At 39.2% G+C, this 18942-nt stretch overlaps 1 protein-coding gene across 1 annotated transcript in view; it reads right to left on the bottom strand.

The window, feature by feature from the left end:
* gfra4b (GDNF family receptor alpha 4b) overlaps nucleotides 1–3871 on the bottom strand; it is a 44978-nt gene extending 41107 nt beyond the window's left edge. The window contains exon 1 of the mRNA XM_055224582.1: nucleotides 3608–3871. Coding sequence (XP_055080557.1) covers nucleotides 3608–3650 — 43 coding nt within the window. The 5' untranslated portion in view covers nucleotides 3651–3871. The remainder of the gene's footprint in view (nucleotides 1–3607) is intronic.
* Nucleotides 3872–18942: the final 15071 nt, after the last annotated feature.

Raw genomic sequence — 18942 nt, 5'->3', positions numbered from 1 at the left:
TGATTGCTCTCCCAGTGATACTTATTTATTTATTTATTTATTTATTTATTTTTCATGTCAAAAGTGAGTTTCAAACTGCCAACCTTTGGACCAGAAGATGAACACTCCCCACTACCAACTGAGCTTCTGTCGCCCACTGAGCTACTGTCGCCTGGGGAAAGGGATGGATTTTGACTATACAATATCAAAGGGTCCAGGAGCAGCCCATGAGGAACACCAGGAAGAGTGGAGCTCCACCAAGAGTGGAGCTCCACCAGCCCATTTTCAGTTGAGTTAAATACTGCATTACCAACCTCTTAAGCAAACCATGATCTAACCCCTAACATCCACCAACTTAACCATGTAACTGCAAATCAATCAACTGTTCCCTGCTTTTGAAAACAGATTCTTTTTGGCACCAGATGTGACGTAGTGGATTTCACTCTGTAGCCATTGCTGCCAAACTTCCAATCCAAACAGTAGCTGCAGCTAGACTTGAAAATATCACCGCAAATGGTTCTTCTATGTCATATTAATTTCAGAACTCTGCCCCCTTGTGTTTGGAGTTTGTATCTATGTAGAAGCTATGACTCATGTGTTCTATCACGAAAAAAGGCAAAAGAAATTGACATGATTTAATTTTTGTTTAATGTCTGTGTAAACCCTTCAGTCGTCCACGTATGACCCATAGCTAAGTACAAAAATTCAAATCTGTCAGCTGGACAAAAAGTCATTAGAGTGAAGACGTTTCATTGCTCATCTAAGCCGCTTTTTCAGTTCTGGAAGTTCATTTTGTTTAATATTGATTTTAGGATGCTGCTAAAACAAAGTTGTGCAAAAACGTAATTACAGCAATTAAGTAAAATCTGTGCCACATGTGCTGTAATTATTCTCAGTGTCAATTAATTGGCACATCCGAGACAATTAGCTTTTCAACAGGTAACATTTATGTGGTGCTACGGTATGATTCTCAATCTTAAAACTGTTCAGGTTCATTAGAATTCATGAAAAAGGCTACAGGGAATTCTTTTCATGTAACGCTTCATGAGGTGACAAAACAAGTCAGACATAAATCAGAAGTAAAAGTCTATATTTCGTAGTTAATAGTCCACGTTAATCTGACGGAAACAGGGAACAACTGGAGCGTGCTGCCCAGGTGCTTGACCCTGGCTGTGGGTATGATGAGGCATATTTATGATATAGTGCACATATTGTCCTGTCACTGCTCCTATGGGACTCTGCCAGCTGTCCGGTGTATATAGAAAGTGTCCTGAGCTAGTGTGTGCTACAGGGATGAAGGCAGGGCTGCAAGATTAATCACAATCGAATCGAAATCGCAATTTAAATAGACACAATTTGCAAATCACAAAGGCTGCAGTTTTTTTAAGTAGGGTAATTTCCTTCACAAACAACAAAACATGTGTTATTCTGCAGAAAACTGTTTAAATCTCTACAAACATGTTCTGAAATAGGACCCTTGTATTAGTTTGTTATTTCATATTTCTGTCTTTCCTGTCAGTTCCTCTGGATACGTTTAACTTGTGACCAAAATCCATAACTGCAAATCTAATCACATTGTCCTGCTTGTCCATCGTGCAGCCCTACATGAGCCACTTGGGAAAATATGTGATTGCGACAATTTATGACAAGTTTTGCGATGGTGATTACATTTGCAATTTATGTTTTAATAACAGGATTCTGGTTAAAGTTCACATTTTGAACACATCCAGAAGAATTGGCAAAAGACTGAAATATAAACTGATAAATTAACTAAAAAGAAGCACATTTCAGAACATGTTTGCAAACATCTAAATTACAGGGTTAGCAGTTTTTATGCAGAATAAGACAGGAGATTTTGTTGTTTGTGAAGAAAACTGGTACTTAAAAAATTGCAGCCTTTGTGTTTTGCTAATTGTATCCATTCAAATTACAATTTTCTGGCTGCCCTAGTATGTGCGGCCCATTTCAAATGAGATTCATGGCAAACGTCCTTAAGAAGGTGCACAGGTAATAGCAGGCCTGGCAGTGCCTATCTGTCTTCATTTAAGACATAGGTCAAACCCCACAATGTCACAAGCTTTAAATCAGAAATATGGTCAATCGTCAAAGATGGCTCTGGATCAAATGCATGCAAATTGCATAATAAAGGTTGCAAAACTTCATTCCCATGATAGTCATTTCATAGAATGGTTTTGGATTTTTCAGCCACCTTTATGATCAGAGGGTGTTCTATAAAGATGATGACATGCAACTGTGCATTGGAAAAAAAAACAAAAAACTGTAGGACCAAATGTCAAACAGGCTATACCTAAAATAAGGTGTAATTAAGCCAATCCTGCAGCTAGTCTGGACAACATCCAGCTCAAGATCTGGAGATAGGTCAACACCCCTAAACATTGAAGGATGTGTCAAAAGCATGCAGAGGACACAATTACCCACAGGAACAATATCAGTCAGTCAATTCTGGGAATGGTGATCTTTTTAAAGTAAATAAATAAACAACAATAACTATAACAGCATTACTTAAATAACCATCAACACATCTTGTCTATTGATCTTTTCATGCTGCATGGTCCCAACTTAAGCCAGTGTATGAGTGAAAAGGCCTTTCTTCTTATTCAAATGAAATTACAAGTGGTAGTAATTATCCATTGTCGGTGCTGTTGGCTGCAGGTTTAAAACATGGCACCCAGGACCAGCACATCATGAGCTCATTGTGTGCGTGGTTCTGCCTCACAAACTTTCACTCTGCTTTATAAATGGGTTGAGTCGCCGAAGCGGGCCGCAGTTTATGGCCTTTCACTGATTTATCTTGGTTAATTGATAAGAGCAGATGGCTACACAACGACTCTAATCATCAGCTGCACTTTCTACCAGAAAACAGAGGATTTAAAACAATGGAAATCCCGTGGTTTGATTAAAGAAAATGACGAATGGGGTGCATCTTGTGTTCATTGAAACCACCTGAAGTAACCGTCAGAGGTCAGTGCGCACGGACAGGCCATGACTCAAAAGCGCAAACTACTTTTCCATTCAGCATTCCTTCCTGGCGACTACCCCCATGCATCCGCTAATGAAACCCACTAAAAGAGCGCATTAATAATAAATCCAGAGCTAATACAGAATGCATAGTTCCGCTTTTGTTAACCCGGTCGCAAAGAGCCCACTCGTTGCGTGAACATACAAGTGTGAGGCCATTAACAACACCGAGGCACGCTTCTGAGCTATAGGAGACGTGTTCCAAAAATCAATATTCCAACTTCATTCACTGGAAGTGGACTGCTCAGTGACACACAGCGAGGATGGAGCGCGTCAAACAACAGTATAAAAGAAATATGTTAAGACGCACAAGTTATTATTTTTGAATTTGTGCATATTATAGATCTGCAATATTTTGTGCATACATTCGCCAAACTACTGCCTATAAATCACACTGGGAACGTATAGCTATGACGAATCACACAAGAAACACACCAAGTGGATAGTGCAATGCGGATAGACCAGCCGCTATCCAAATGAGTTCATGCGTAATGAGCAAAAGTCTTGACACTGCACGCAAGACGTTCAATTCTAAATCTTTAAACAAATTATCTACTCTTAAATGAACAAAACGAGTCACTGCACTCACCCCAACTCGTGAAGAGGCAAAGGTAAACTCCGCAAAGATCCATGTCTCGTGCGCTGATGAATGAACACTTTACGCGGAGGATCTAGGGCTGCTGTGCGTTCTCCAGTCGCGGGGTTGTCCTGTTATACATGTGGAGGATAGTGTTGGAGCGAGTTGAACAACCTGTGAATATAATCCCGCTGTTTTCTTCCTTAAAAAAAATCCCAGTTGCGTCACAGTCGAGTTGAAAGTTGTCGTGGGTGCGCACCGCGTGGACAGGAGAGAGTGAATAGTGTACAGAGGTCTGCTGCTGGAGAGATGCTCAGCGCTGAACGAGGGGTGAATGGACTGGAGAAGCATAGGAGAGGGGGGTGGAGGTGGGGGCAAGAACAAGGCTGTAGTGTTGCCGATGTGGACGGAGAGCAAATTAATTGTTAATGTATTCGACATAAACATGATCTTCTGAATTGTCTTTATTACAGCTTAACACCAATATTTTTCTTGCACCATTTGGGATAGATACATGTCATGCTGCACTGTTGAACATACCAAGCAAAGAAATAATATGAGTGTGGCAAACGATCCACTAGGAAAGTTACATAGTGGGTCTTTTACTGGAACCGTAAACATGACAAGGTAAAAGTGTTCAAATCAAATATAGCTCTTACTGGTAACAATTGTAATGCTGAAATATTGACATGATGGCCAAGTTATGATTGTGTTAGGTTCTCAAGATGATTATCCAATCAGAAAGCAGAATGAGCCTTACATTTCCTTCAAGATAGAATGCAAAGTTACTAAAATGTGCGAGAATTACATATAAAACCACTTCTGGCATGTATCTCAAGAAAGAATTACGTTATAAAATGGTAGAAAACTTCAAAAAAGTCAATTTTTGTTAATTTAATCGTCACTATCTAAACCCCAGCACCTGCAGCCAATCATTACTCAGTGCTAGTGCAGCCTCCGCAGCTCAGTGAGTGAATTCTGGAGGTTTTTCAGTTTGCACATGAAGCATGGCCTGTTCATATACTGTGAATGAGGAAAACGTGTATGTGTTCTCTATGTGTTAATTAAGACACTGGCTTCACAGGTTCTATAAGTACTTTATTTTTTTTACTGTAAAGGTGAAGTCTACACCAAACAGTTGTTCTTATTATTCTGAGGTGCTTTGGGTTTAGTATAGTGCCAAATATTTTATCAGAAAAGTATCATGGGACAGTTGGGGAAAGGGCAAAGCAAACAAATAGATAGATAATATAAACTGTGTTCAGGAAGTGGTCATATGGGCTATAGACTGACACAGATGGGACTGGCTCCAAGCCTCACTCTAACTTTATTACTATATCAACACTGCTGATTTTCAAAGTTAATTAAAATGCCTGAAAAGATAGACAAAGACAGCTTTAGAGCAAATAAACTGTCTAAAATGAAGAAATATAATAATTACAGCTTCCAACTTTGCTTATTATAAACTTGATTACTCAGTGAAATTTCCTGAAAGACTCTGAGGAGCTATTCAAATATGAATGTCTTTATATTGTAATGTGAAGAGGAGAAAGCAACAGAAGAGCCCTGGAGAGCTCATGTGTGCCAGATTAAACCTGATCATCAAGGATGCCACTGAATTTTGCTTAAAGATAAAACGTTTTCCCTCGCCAATAGGAAGGCCTACTGTTGTCACTGCTGTCTGCTAGGCTGCCTGTGTCGCTCCAGCGAATTCTGCCTTGTTCACTCATTTGAACTGATACTTATTGATTTGTCAAGTGGGGGAAATAATATAACTTTCGGTTCATCTCTTACATTTACTTGAGTGAAATTGTACTTCTAATAGTAGTTATTGGAATACAGTACAAACTTTTATTCCTATAAGTAATATTTAGTGTGCAGAAACTGTCCTTGTGACTGAAAAGGTTTTGTTTACTCTTCCCACTGTGAGTAAGTCTACAAGTGGCTAAAGCATTATGTCACAATATTTAATGATTGGAACATTTGTGTTTTCTCCACCGCTCCTTCAGATATTATTAAAGGAATTGTATAGACTCCATTCTAAGTATAAAAAAAGGTATTACAATCACAACTGAACTATGTTTGTCAGACAGTTGACCTACAGATAGAGGACACATATATGATAAAAGAGGACGCACAAGTTTTTCTCATTCTCAGTACATGGACAGGCCTCATGTGAAAGCTCAGAACCTTCAGAATTCACTCACTGAGCCGCAGAGGCAGCACTAGCACTGGTTAATGATGAACTCAACCCAAGACTCATGTGAGGCTCATTTTACTTTCTGATTTAATAATTGATAAGATTTTGAGCACTATTAAAAAAATGTCCTTAAAATCATAAAACAAATGTTATGTCCTGACAGTTAATGTATATAATTCCTCTCAAATACATTTTTAGTCTTACTTGAGTAATGTTATTTAAATTTTTCGGCTACTCTACCCACCTGTGCTGTTTACAGTACAGTCCAAAAACATCTTGTATTGAAGGTTGTTGCGGATTTGAAGTTTGTTGATGCTGGTGCCGTCACAAATAAAAGGGAGTCTCCACTAGATGCATGCACAAAAGCTGCAGAGGAGTAGATAAGAAAGGGTCATCACCATGTTGGAATGGCATGAGATTTACTGTACTTATATGTGTGTGTGTGTCTCTGTGTGTGTGCGTGTGTGTGTGCATGCATATGTGTGTGTGTGTGTGTGCACGCTCCGGGGTCCAAAAGGATGATCCATGTGAGAAGCAAAGGCAACCCATCCACTGGTGCCACTGCTGCCATCTTAACTGACACTCTACACTACTTACATCAATTCAGTCACTACATTTCCAGGCACAACAGGAAAACTGGACCGGCCTAGTCTAATTTTAGCAGCTATTTCAAAATGGATGTAAACACGGGAACTGCGATTGAGGTGCTGTGGTTTGAATCTCCCAGATCCCAATAACGCACCTGGAGAAGCCGGTTTGTACTCAGATGTCCACAGCATGAACAGCCTATTTACACTAGGTACAGACTAGGAGAGGCTTTCACTTGCATGAGGTAAGAAACAGCTTAAGAAATATTAGACATGCGTTTGAACTTGTAGTCATTAGTTTTAGATCAGCAGCAATGACACAAACTACAGTCCCTCCATCGTGGACTAGCTTATTTCATTGCTTTAGTGTTAAGTAAATTACTAGACACACTTGACACACTTAGCGCCCGATTCACTCTTATTCTGTTCTTTGGCGTGCATGTCGACTGGGACAAGAGTGGTCTGACAGGATTTGGGTTGTTTTTGATTTTAATTTGGTTGTTTGCTGTACCTGGAGCTCTCTGTGCATGTAAATGAGTGTTTAGGGTTTTACTTGCTTTAAAGTTGTTTCATTTTTTTCACTGAGAGCTTAAATTAGAACTGTAAAACATTTTTACGCCTCAATGACTGTAATTTTAACTCCCTAACAAGCTTCCTATACGAGGATATTTGGAACAATATATTTCACTGTCTATTGGGACCCCTGGTGCTTAAACATGGGGAGATAGGCTTCGAAAATGTGCTATGAATTCTTAAAGAGCCTCTCGGTGCCTTAGGGAAACATCACTAAAGTACATATTTGCAATCTGCATTTGTAATTCAAATCATATCAGAATTTGTCAAGAATGAAAAGGCTCCTTTGACATTTTACTGTGAATCAGGGGGAAGATGTTGATTTTCTTCCTAACCACTTTAAGCGTAAAGTTGTTGGCTCAGTCCCAGTGGATGCGTGGTGCAGAGGGCTGTGTCTTTGTTAGCCTGAAATGAACTAATATTGTTGTAACAGGAGCAGATTCACGCTATGTTTTAGCACAGATATGATTGTCAAAGTTACTTCAACCCTTAAAGTCAAACATTAAAGAAGTCATAGTGTGATACTGGAGGTGAGAGGGAATAATTACACCTTTTTCACCATGTAATGTTTATGGTTAAAAATACAGAGGAGTTTGTATATCTTATTTAAGGTAAAAATCGTGAAAACGTAAATAAATGAGACTTAAAGATATGTCAGATATGTATGAGTGTATGTGTAAGACTTACCAACATCAATAAGATTGTAAACTTTGGTTTATGTAGGTGCATGGGGTGACAGTGGCTCAGTGGTTAGAGTGTTGATCCCCCAACCCGAAGGTTGGAGGATCGAGTCCCGCTCGGACCAAGTTCTGTCGTTGTGTCCTTAGGCAAGACACTTCACCCACATTGCCTAGTATGAAAGTGGTGTGTGTGTGTGTGTGTGTGAATGACAGGTGGTGGTCGGAGGGGCTGATGGCGCAGATTGGCAGCCTCGCTTCCGTCAGTCTCCCCAGGGCAGCTGTGGCTACAGTAGTAGCTTACCATCACCAAGTGTGGAAATGAATGAATAATGACTATAGTGTAGTGTTTTGAGGGGCTTTGACAAGCCTGTAAAGCGCATTACAAGTGTAAGGCATTATTATTATTAATTTTTACGTTTGGACGAAAAACTCATGTGAATTTAAAGTCTATGGATTGAGTTGATTAAATGAAATACCATTTTAGGTGCAGATTGAACAATGTTGTTGATAGCACATGAAAACGTTGTGCGCTGACAGAGCAAACTGACCAAAATAAATAAAAAAAATAAAGAGTTTTTCTTGTAGCATCTCTCCTTAACCAGTCGTCCACATGCAAAGCAGGTGTGCACAGCAGTGACAGACAGCACTCAGCTGTGGCTCCAGGCAAAGGCTACATTGATTTCCTATTTTTGCGTGCTGTTGCGGTGTGTACACAACATTAATGAGGGATTAGTTATTGTACCCGTAATCATTGCTGTGTCCGAGTGCCAGGAATAGTTGATGGAGAGCCGCTTTGCAAATATTTGTTGGACCCATTTAGCTGCAGTACGGCCAAATACTGTTCCAAATTGTGCATGGTTACGGCAATGGTTCGGTAGATGGCATTTGATGAAAACCTATTATGCTGTGTCCCAATACCTTACTTAAAGTGCATTATGGCATTTTTCTAATTTTGTTAAATGTAGGTGAACTTTATCATTTTGCTTCCTGGTTGGAAACAGGCAGCAGATGTGACATACATGGAGGTACTTCCATAACTGTTGCATTCATAAGATTATCAAGCGCCAGAGCATGTCCCAACTGCACAATAGTTATGATTAGACATCAACATCTTTATTTTGTTAAATCAAGTTGACATTGTCCCTGCATTTTGGATGGAATTTTCTGTTGATGACATAGGTAGAGGTATTCTGTCATCATTACTTCTCGTATTTTTGTGATTTTCTTTGCAATGTTTTTTCCAGCCTCTAAATTTTTACCACAGGTATTATCCCACCAAACCAAGTAATAATTACACAAACATGAAAACCTGCCATATGCACTTTAAGGATCAAACCAAGACACAAGCCAGTAATTCCTCTTCTACATTTTACAATATATTGCACAAATACTCTGCTGACTTCAACTTTTGGAATTTACATATAAACGTGAAATGTTACAGAGGGCATGGTCTTTATAAACTTACAGCATAAAAGCCGTGTGGTTGTTCTATTTTTAATTATTATTTGAATGTCAATGGTGCTAAGAAATGGCCGATACACGCTGAGAGCTGGCAGCCTTTGAAGGATTTAGTGAAGTAAACAAAAGTGGAGTTCAGAGGGGAATAACAGTGACATTTACAAAGACAAAACCGCTGGTATGTGACTGGAATAAAAACCCATAACTTACATTAATAATAATATAAAGTGTGACCACTTTTCAATTTGCCATTGCCAAAGCACAAAAAATTATTGTCTGGGTTGTAGGCAGTTTCAATTTTTGGCAAAATGGTGGTTAGTAGTCTCGCCTCACAGCATGAAGCTTTGGGCCCTGGGCCCTGGGTCACCTGGGCCTTTCTTTGTGGAGTGTGCATGTTTCTCCCTGTGTCTGGGTGGATTTCCTCCAGGTAATCCAGTTTCCTCCATCAACCCAAAACATGCACAATAGGTAATCCTCCAGCTAAGGTATTCCGGACCAAGTCCTGACCAAGTCCTGACCAAGTCCTGACCAAGTCTTGACCAAATCCTTGACCAGGTCCTGACCAAGTTCTGACTTTGATCTCTGTACGGCAGGGACCTCAAACACATTTTCACCGAGGGCCACATCAGAAAATGGTCAGTCTCAAGGGGCCACATGTAAAATAAATGCAACTACCTTTTTAACTTGTTCGTTAACTGTCTCTGTATTTATTTCTTTTTTGAGTTACATACTGCATCTATATTTCCATAGATGTAAAAATATGGCTGTATAACTGTATCTCGTGATAAACTGACATTTTAAGACAGTCAAACCTTTTATTTTATCTTGTTGTGGGCCACATAAAAAGACGTGGGGGGGCCACATTTAGACCAGGGGCCTTGAGTTTGACACATGTGCTGTACGGCAACGACTCACAACTCCTGACAGGTTGCCCCAGTTGCATTGGTTGAATTTCCCTCACATTTAACCTTGACCCTTTGAATTTTTAATTTACATTTTCCAAAACAACATAGACATTTTGTGTTTACGAGACCAACACATATGGGCTTTTTTATATTTTTTGAAGTGCATGCAGCACCCGGGCACCATCTCCAGAGCTTCAGTGCTTGGTCAGGACAACCTTAACTGAAGGAACATGCAAACTCTGCACAGAAAGAACCTACAGTCTTGTTATTATGAGGTGAGAGTGCTAGCTGCTTTATATTTATTTTTTGACCCCACTATTGTAGTAAAAACTGTAGTTGCAAGAAAGACGCAAAAACAATTAAAAAGCTCTAACCAACAGCAATGTGACCCAAAATGTCCTTGCTTTTCTCAGTTCTTTCATTGTTCTCAACTCAGCTTTTTTGTTGTTTTTATGGGACTGTGGCATATTTTTCAAACAGCAGTACACAGCAGTACCCCGCCTGTGAATGTACATTATCCAGGTGTGTAAGTCCAAAAGAAATCCTGCCATTTGTCTTTCAATTACCATTCGAGCTGCATTCCTGCATCATCTTAATTGCTTTTCTGTTTTGCTTTTAGCTCCATTTGAAGAATCACAGCTCTGTGTACTTCTCTCAAGACACTTTTACAGCCATCCATTTTTTATTTTTTACTTTTCCTGCCGAGAGCAAACAGCTTTCACAGAACTGAAATATTTCTCAGACTGAACAGTATTGACGCATATACAAAGCTTTAATTTTAGTCATATCGGCTGGTACATTTTGTTACAGGTGCTGTCAATCAATCTCTGGAACATGTGAATTGCAGAGAAAATGAATGCCTGCAAAGTCAGTGGATCGATTTCTTCTTTATTCCCAGGTACGTATTTGTTACCACGGAGACGGTTAGGTTGAGTTCACGTGACTATTGGTGGTTTTCAGATTCTAGGATGTGATGACGTCTTCCAAAAAGTATGACAAAGAGACAGTTTTCCCTATTGATTACACTGCACTTTGCCATGAAATATCCAAAAGGCAAAGGTAACAAAAAGCCAAATTTGTGTAGGCAACTGCAAACAACAAAGTTCAACATCTGTGGATCATACGTTTGGCTATTTCTTTCAAAAACAGCAAATCTCCCATAGAGTCACATAGCCCACAGCAGTAGAACATGAATGCAAACTATACTGTGAATAATGCGTTCTGTACAGATGCGTTGTCTTCACCTCGAGTGCCCACGAGGGGTGAGGGACGGGGGCTAACGTTGGTGCGCTCCTAGCTTCGTAGTGTAGTGATGTCATGTCTATAATCCGGGAAACACAGGGTTGCTTGTTCTAGGTTGACCCTCGCGGCACCGTCTTCTCACTCCGGCTTCCTGTTCCCAAGAGATCATTCAGTCAACACAGGCAAACTTCAAATGAGTTGTAGCAAGTCTTTAACATTAGAAGTGACTGTGTTGGTCTTTAAAACGGGAGGTTCTTGGACAGCTGCAAAACTTCAAGGGCAGTTTCTGTTACTTATACTGATATAGATTTTTCTTTAGATGCATTCATGTCTTAAAATCTGCACTATGTATCTCTGTTGAAGCCACCTGGTTGTCTCCATAGAGATGTTATTGCTGTACTTTGAGTCACAATTTTGCATTAAACGTATTTATCTTACATAAGCCTCTCGGTACGATATATTACTTAAATAAATATAGACAATAAATGATAGTACTGCAACTAATTTATGCCACTGACACAATAACCCAAGAGCAGATTTAAACCACAAAAACTATTCTAAATGTACAATATTGTAGAAAAAAATAAAATTAAAATTGTAGAATCATCAGCGGCTATAAATAAACAGCAGAATGAAACACTTTAGTACTTAGTTTGCGCCCGTAATGAGTCATAAAAATTATTAATTAATCTTTTACGGCTTAAATCTTATCGTATAGCCAAAAAATAACCAAAATCTCCCAGTAGTGCAAAGAAATTGACCCCAAAAAATATTGTTCCAGCTTTCATACAGTATGTTGAACGATACCTGACATCGTTTCTGTTGTTAAAAGTCTTTGATAACTATTCATTTTTACTGTGACCTCTCCACGGATCTGACCTGTAACTTGAACTGGTAACATGGCATCACCAGCTTATCAACATGGATGTAAATACGTTTAAAGCCATACTGTGGAACACTCCAGGCAAAGGCATCTCCATGTAGACAAGCAGGTTGCAGACCCTTCTCCAGACAAGTACAGTGCTCTTTAAGCCACACTATCACTACACTGACTCGTGGAACAAACAGATTATACAAGAAACCATGGGAAACCTTTGTAATTTTAGATAACTGGATTCTATTACAAAAATGCTATTCGTTTCCTTGAGCCTTGAGCGTATATTGCATATCTTGAAACATGTGTAAGTGTGCTTTCCAAAGGTACTACACTGAACATTGAGAGTCAAGTATCCAGCAAAATGGTCCATTTAGATGTGCTAATAGTTGCAGGGTTCGGTTGCTAAGTGCAATGTAGTACCCTCATAGAAGGTCTAGTGGAGAGGTTGAATGCTCAGAGCCACTGTGCTGGTCATGTTTGTGCATAGTGCTTTTCAATGACTGTTCCAAGTGGCAATTTTCCAGCCAAAACCTTACTTTCTATTGTGTCTGAGAAAAGTGGTTGAATGTGTGATTCGAATGCTAGAATTTTTGAAAACCATGATTATGCAAAAGTCATTATGCAAAAATTAATGGACTACGTTTGGGTGAGTTAAAATTAGTTGAATTAATAGCATCATTCTGGTTTGAGTAGAGTAGACAATAGAACAAGTTATTTTGTCTTAATTCAAGTTAAATGTTAAATTATCTCTTTTTAAGTGGAAAAAATGTGGAAAAAATTGTATACTGTAAGAAAGTATATACCGTAAATTTCGGATTATAAGCCGCTACTTTTTTTCCACGCTTTGAACCCTGCGGCTTTTACAGCAGTGCGGCTTATATATGGAATTTTACTGGATAACGGCCCCTGGGGGGCGCTCTCTAGCTGTAAACGTAAAAGTGAGACAGACGTGGGGAAAGATTCTGCTCTGAAGAATTCACTAGTTTTGATTTTGAACGATCATTTTGCGCATCATGAAATGGATATGATGCAGTTTTTAAGATAAAGAAACAGAAAGGAAACAGAGCAGGGGTCGGCCTTTAACACGCAAAGAGCCATTTGGACCCACTTTCCACATAAAATAAAACACTGGGAGCCGCAAATACTTTTTGACATCTAAAATGAAGATAACACTGTATAATAACAATAATGTAACGGAATAATGTAGGTTTTACTTTCACGGACAAGCCTTCTACACGTGGCAGATAAATATGGCAAAAACAACTTAAGTGCATTAAAAAAATACAACTCACCAAACCGCTGCATCATGCATCGCGCTGATTATGTGATTATGTCTACTCTACTCCGCAGTTTCTTTAAAAAAACAACAACAAAAAAACTCGTAGCGTATCGTTTAATCCCAGGTGCTTATTCTCCATGTGCCAAAGCAGTTTTGAAGGTTTCATTGCCTTATTTGCTTTTCCCGTATGTTACGCAGAGCGGACTCTGTGCGTGAGAGTCACCTGCAGCGACAAACCCAGATTTTAAGTAGGCATTGTCTGTTAAATTTATCTTTCTTTTTCTTGGAGGTCGTAGTCTCCTCTTCTGGCTCCTCAGTTGTCCTTTCCCCCTTTGTTAAAAGCTCTCCAAAGACTTTTGTTTTGGCTCATTTTCACTCGCTTGTGGCTCTACTTTTGGGTGACGTGTCTGATGTGTTTTACGTGAAACGTCATCGCGGAGACAAGAGCAGATAATATACTTGCTACTACATCAAATAGATTTCTGTGGCGATTTCCAGCAGGATTTTCATGATACATCTACGGACGAGCTTATTAGTGTGTCATTAGGGATGGGCCAAAGTTGCTCCTGACCCCTGTGCGCACAACGTCTGAAAATCAGAGCTCTTTACGCAGGACTGTGAGCTGTGTCAGTTCCCAAGCCACGCAGAGCCGCAGTATGAGGCTGAAAGAGGCGCATACGGCTCCGGAGCCGCGAGTTGCCGACCCCTGAAATAGAGCCACTGCACGTAAGCTCGACATCAATGAATCCAACTTGGTCAATGTAAAAAGACGACAAAAGTTTTCAGAGGAAATAAAAGCAGATTTTCCGTGTTGGTGCAGCTTTATTTTATAAACCTGCAGATGTGTTCATCCCGTGTTGTTGTCGTGTTGGTGCCAATTTTCAGGCACAGTTTAAAAAAAAGCGTGTCAGTGCACCGTCTTTCTGTGTAAATATCTCATGTTACAATATGAAAACCTGCGGCTTTTATTCAGGTGCGGCTTATATATGTACAAAATTGATTTTCTCTTCAAATTTAGCTGGTGCGGCTTATATCAAGGTGCGCTCTGTAGTCCGAAATTTACGGTATATTTTTTAAATCCAAAAGCAACACTCTTAATTGGCTGTGCTTAGGCGGTCCACCCCAGTTTCACTTTGCCATCTGAAAAAAGAGCCATGTACAAGTTTGACTGATATATATACCTACTTCCGCTGTATAAAAATAAGGTGCCCAGCTTTAAATACAAAAAGTCTTGTTCCATTGGTAAATAATTGCTCAAGCATGCATAGTTCACGTCATATTAACTTACCTACACATTACGTTTTGCAGTGTTGTTCATCAAATTTCCTAAGTCTGCCATATCAGCAATAAAAAGAACACAGAATACTTCCACCTACTGTACTAAATTCACACAAATATGTAAAGCCTTTTCTCCTTAGTGCCAAAAGGAACCCACACGGTGCCAGACTGAGCGGCGGGCATGAGCGTAGAGACTGGCCCTGGCAACAACAGATGGTCGGATACCGCGCATTAGGTTGTGTTACCGCTGCGTAAACTGATGCCTGCTCGTGTCTTAAAACTGATTCTGGCCACACAAGCGCTGCATAATGCCTTACCCGGGGTCTCACAGTTTAAAATGCCTTTGACAGGTTAGACTATTCATTTCACTAAAACATAACTGACATAAAAATGTATTTCAAAAGAGCCTGCCTAGTTTGTTTACTCTATAATTGTACTTCCTGGTTGGACACAGGCAGCAGATTTGATATACACAGAGGTAATTCCATAACCTAGCAACCTGCAAACAAAGGCCAATACATGTATAAATTGCACATTATCCATGATTAGACTAATAAAAATAAATGACAAAGCCTTTATTTTGTGAATGAATACTTGCATATAAATTTTGGATGGAATTTGTGGTGTAGACGACATAACTTACTGCTCCTTCCTTTATATTTTTTCTACAAACTGCCACCTAACCGATGTAAAACTATGATAAATACCACACATACCATCCCACTAAACCAAGTAACATTACTAAAACATGCAAGTAGCCTAAAACCTATGCAAGGAGCAAAAATATGCTTTGTGAAATAGCTTCGTGTCAGGAGCTATGGAGAAGGTGTGGGCTCATTTGCACTCTTTGTCACAGTGTAATTTACACTTCTTTCATACCTCTTGTGCTGTATAACTTTTCTTGGGCAATTGTTAGCAGTTGAACTATTAGCAAAAGGAACATCAGGGCCGTGCTGTGATGTACAAATGTGAAGTTTTAGCTTTGGCTGTGCTGCAGTAGGTTGAACAAGATGTGCCAGTGTGTACAGGTGGAGCTGGAAAGGTTCACATATAGTTGGGATGTAGTTAAATTCTCCCATAATGCATAATGTAAAGTTTGTGTCAGGATCATAGACTGTATATATAAATGAACATAGCTAATCTGCTAGCCGCTAAGTTCCAAATAGGAGGTGAGCATGGGTGCACAACCAGCTCCATCAACTCTATCACTATAACTGCTGCTATCAGGCTCGTCATTTTGGTCTTAAAATGTTCGTATTAACCTGCTTTACATGATCCTGTTATTTTTTATTCAGTATTGTGTCCATAAATCAAGATATGAAGAGTAATAACAGGCAAATCCCCTTTCCCCGAGGTCGCTCCCACTAATATTAGCAACAGGTTTGATTGACAGGGTTGCAAAGCTCCCGCTCCGTGCTAAACCAGCAGAAGAGGCGTTACCTTTAACAGCCTGCTCCGTATTGGCTCTTTGGTTGCTATGATACTCGCAGTCAGAATACCAAATATGGAACTCAGCTCCAAAATCATCCCCATAACTGATGAGCTTCACTTGACGTCAAACTCCCTTAGTCCACTTCTTTATACAGTCTATACTCAGGATTAATTCCCACAATGCAGGAAGCAGCGCTGGCTATTTACTGAATGTCTCTCCCGACTCTTTACCCTCATTTTACACTCCATGGCATGTCTATCAGCCAAAAAATTATGAATATATTTTTGCTTTAATTGGTTGTTGTTTATCATTAACACTTATTCATGAACTGTGGAAATGCAAAATCAGTTTCTAAAGTGATAATTAAATATGTAACAATGTCTCCAAAAATAACGCAAGTTTGAATAACGTGCATCCTTTCTTTTTTGATTGTTTGATTTTCAGATGCAACAAAATAATCAAATTTTACTAAGCCATTTCTGCAGTCCTGGTGTCATCTGACCATAAAAGACACATAGAACACGTAGAACTGTGACGTCTTTGTGCTTTCTCAGGCTCGTGGTAGGTCTATGGAGGTGAAGAGGTTATCTGTTATAAATCTCAGTGGTTTCCTGACAGTGCTGGTGGTCAAAAATAAAGACTTTGCACCTGGATAGATACTTGTACGAGTTGCAAATGCTCTGTGTGAAGATGTTTCTGTGTGTGGGCGCCTGCCACTGTTCGCCTTAAAAGTTGCCTGAGATTTTTGTCTTTTTAAGCAGAGCAGATGTTTGTGGGCAGTGAGCATTCCTCTACAGTTGAAATAACCTCATCACAGTTAACCTCCACACAGGCTTTATTTGTTTCACTGGTGCGAGTAAAAACCTGAATTTTAAACGTAGGCCTACTTCTTCTATTAAATTGTTTGCCAGTTTATTAGTTGTAAAGTATTGGAGTGTGGCTGTCTGTATATGCTTCAATGGGATTATTATTTATCCCCGAGGCCCATATGCTGTTTTCTGATCTATGTTTTAATGTTGTTTCCTCATCAAAAACATACACGGAGTTGCCTTTTGTTTCATTCACACATTTAACACACAAAACTTGCATATTTAGACTGGCTTCTTCTTTCAAACTGAAAATGCTCTGTTCCACTTTATGATGTCATGTGGTAATACAGGAAGTGCTCCACTGTGTTTTTAAACTCCATACATCTTCATTAGAATCATTTGGATTATTTCAGGCCTGGAGTTGACCATCTCTACTGAACTAAAGGTAAAACGTAGCTGTTTATTTGAAAACTACCACTTCATGACATCACAAGGTGGAACAGAGCATTTTGAGAATTGGATGTAGACAGACTAATAATAAAGGATTACTCAAACATGGGTGAATGAAACAAAACACAACTCCTGGTATGTTTTTGAAGAGGCAATAACATTATAACATGGCTTAACACTCACAAGAGTCAATTTTGCGTAATATACAACCTTTAAAGTGCGTATTACAGGTTTTCATGTGTTTATAATCATTACTTTTTTGGTAGTACTTATGATAAATATTTGCATATTTTTACACCAATCAAGTTTCAGTTTGTGAAGATTTTGTTGCATAAAAATGTTGAAAATTACAGGAAGTAGCGCTGGGTTCTAATCCCTCTACCTCATCAATATACAAAATTACATCCAAAATTTAGGAACAATTTACGTGCAAGTAATTAGTAGTACTTCTGACAATTTAAACATTCAAAATTAAGGTGTCGTCAAGTATTTTTCAAACCTGAAATACTGTGTAAAATGTATGAGTTTTAGCCATTGTTCACAGTATGGTTACTAGAATTACCTCTATGTCATATCTGCTGACCAAGATCAACCAGGAAGTAAACTTATAAACTTCACCAAAATGGACAAATTAGGGAAAACTAGACAAGATTTTTTACAAGATCTTAAATATGTGGTCTAACCTGTCATACAAACTTGAATACAAATCAGATTAGTAGGCCACAATATTGCAGGCTGCTGGATTATAAATAATAATAAACATGATTATTTTGTCATATTTTAAATGAGTTTGTTCAGATGTACAAACTGCATGGACTGAACCATTGAACAGCTGTATAGCATAACAAAAAATAAACATATTCTACATATTTGACATTTTTTTCCAATTAATTTCAAGTTATTCTCAGCCCTGTCATTTGTATAATTGTTAGGTGTAAATTCTTGATTTAACTATGCATTACTCATTGACTTCTTACACACAGGTAGTGGCAGGTGGTCACAGTTTCCTTACACTTCATTCATACAGCATGCTGAGTGAAGAGCACACAAAATCAGCACGACATAGCAAGGTAACAAGGTATATCACAAGTAATACTTCAAGCAAAGTCACACACAACTTGTACAGTAATGTGTAGAAAAAACACAATAATTCATGCACTGCCTGGCCAAAAAAAAAGTCGCCACCTGGATTAACTAAGCAAATAGGTACGAGCCTCCTCCAGTTGGTCAGGTCTAGGTTCAGCAACAGTCTGTGCTCGAAGAATGAGGTCAGCTGACACCTGAATATACTGAATGACCAGGTTATTCCATCAATGGATTTGTTCTTCCCTGATGGCACGGGCATATTCCAAGATGACAATGCCAGGATTCATCGGGCTCAAATTGTGAAAGAGTGGTTCAGGGAGCATGAGACATCATTTTCACACATGGATTGTCCACCACAGAGTCAAGACCTTAACCCCATTGAGAATCTTTGGGATGTGCTGGAGAAGGCTTTGTGCAGCGTCAGACTCGACCATCATCAATGCAAGACGTTTAAAATTAATGCAACACTGGATGGAAATAAATCTTATGAC

The sequence above is a fragment of the Periophthalmus magnuspinnatus genome, chromosome 10 (assembly GCF_009829125.3).
Source record: "Periophthalmus magnuspinnatus isolate fPerMag1 chromosome 10, fPerMag1.2.pri, whole genome shotgun sequence".
Classification (NCBI taxonomy): Eukaryota; Metazoa; Chordata; class Actinopteri; order Gobiiformes; family Gobiidae; genus Periophthalmus; species Periophthalmus magnuspinnatus.
The sequence above is the reverse complement of the archived record's forward strand: the minus strand, read 5'-3'. Positions and strand labels throughout refer to the sequence as shown.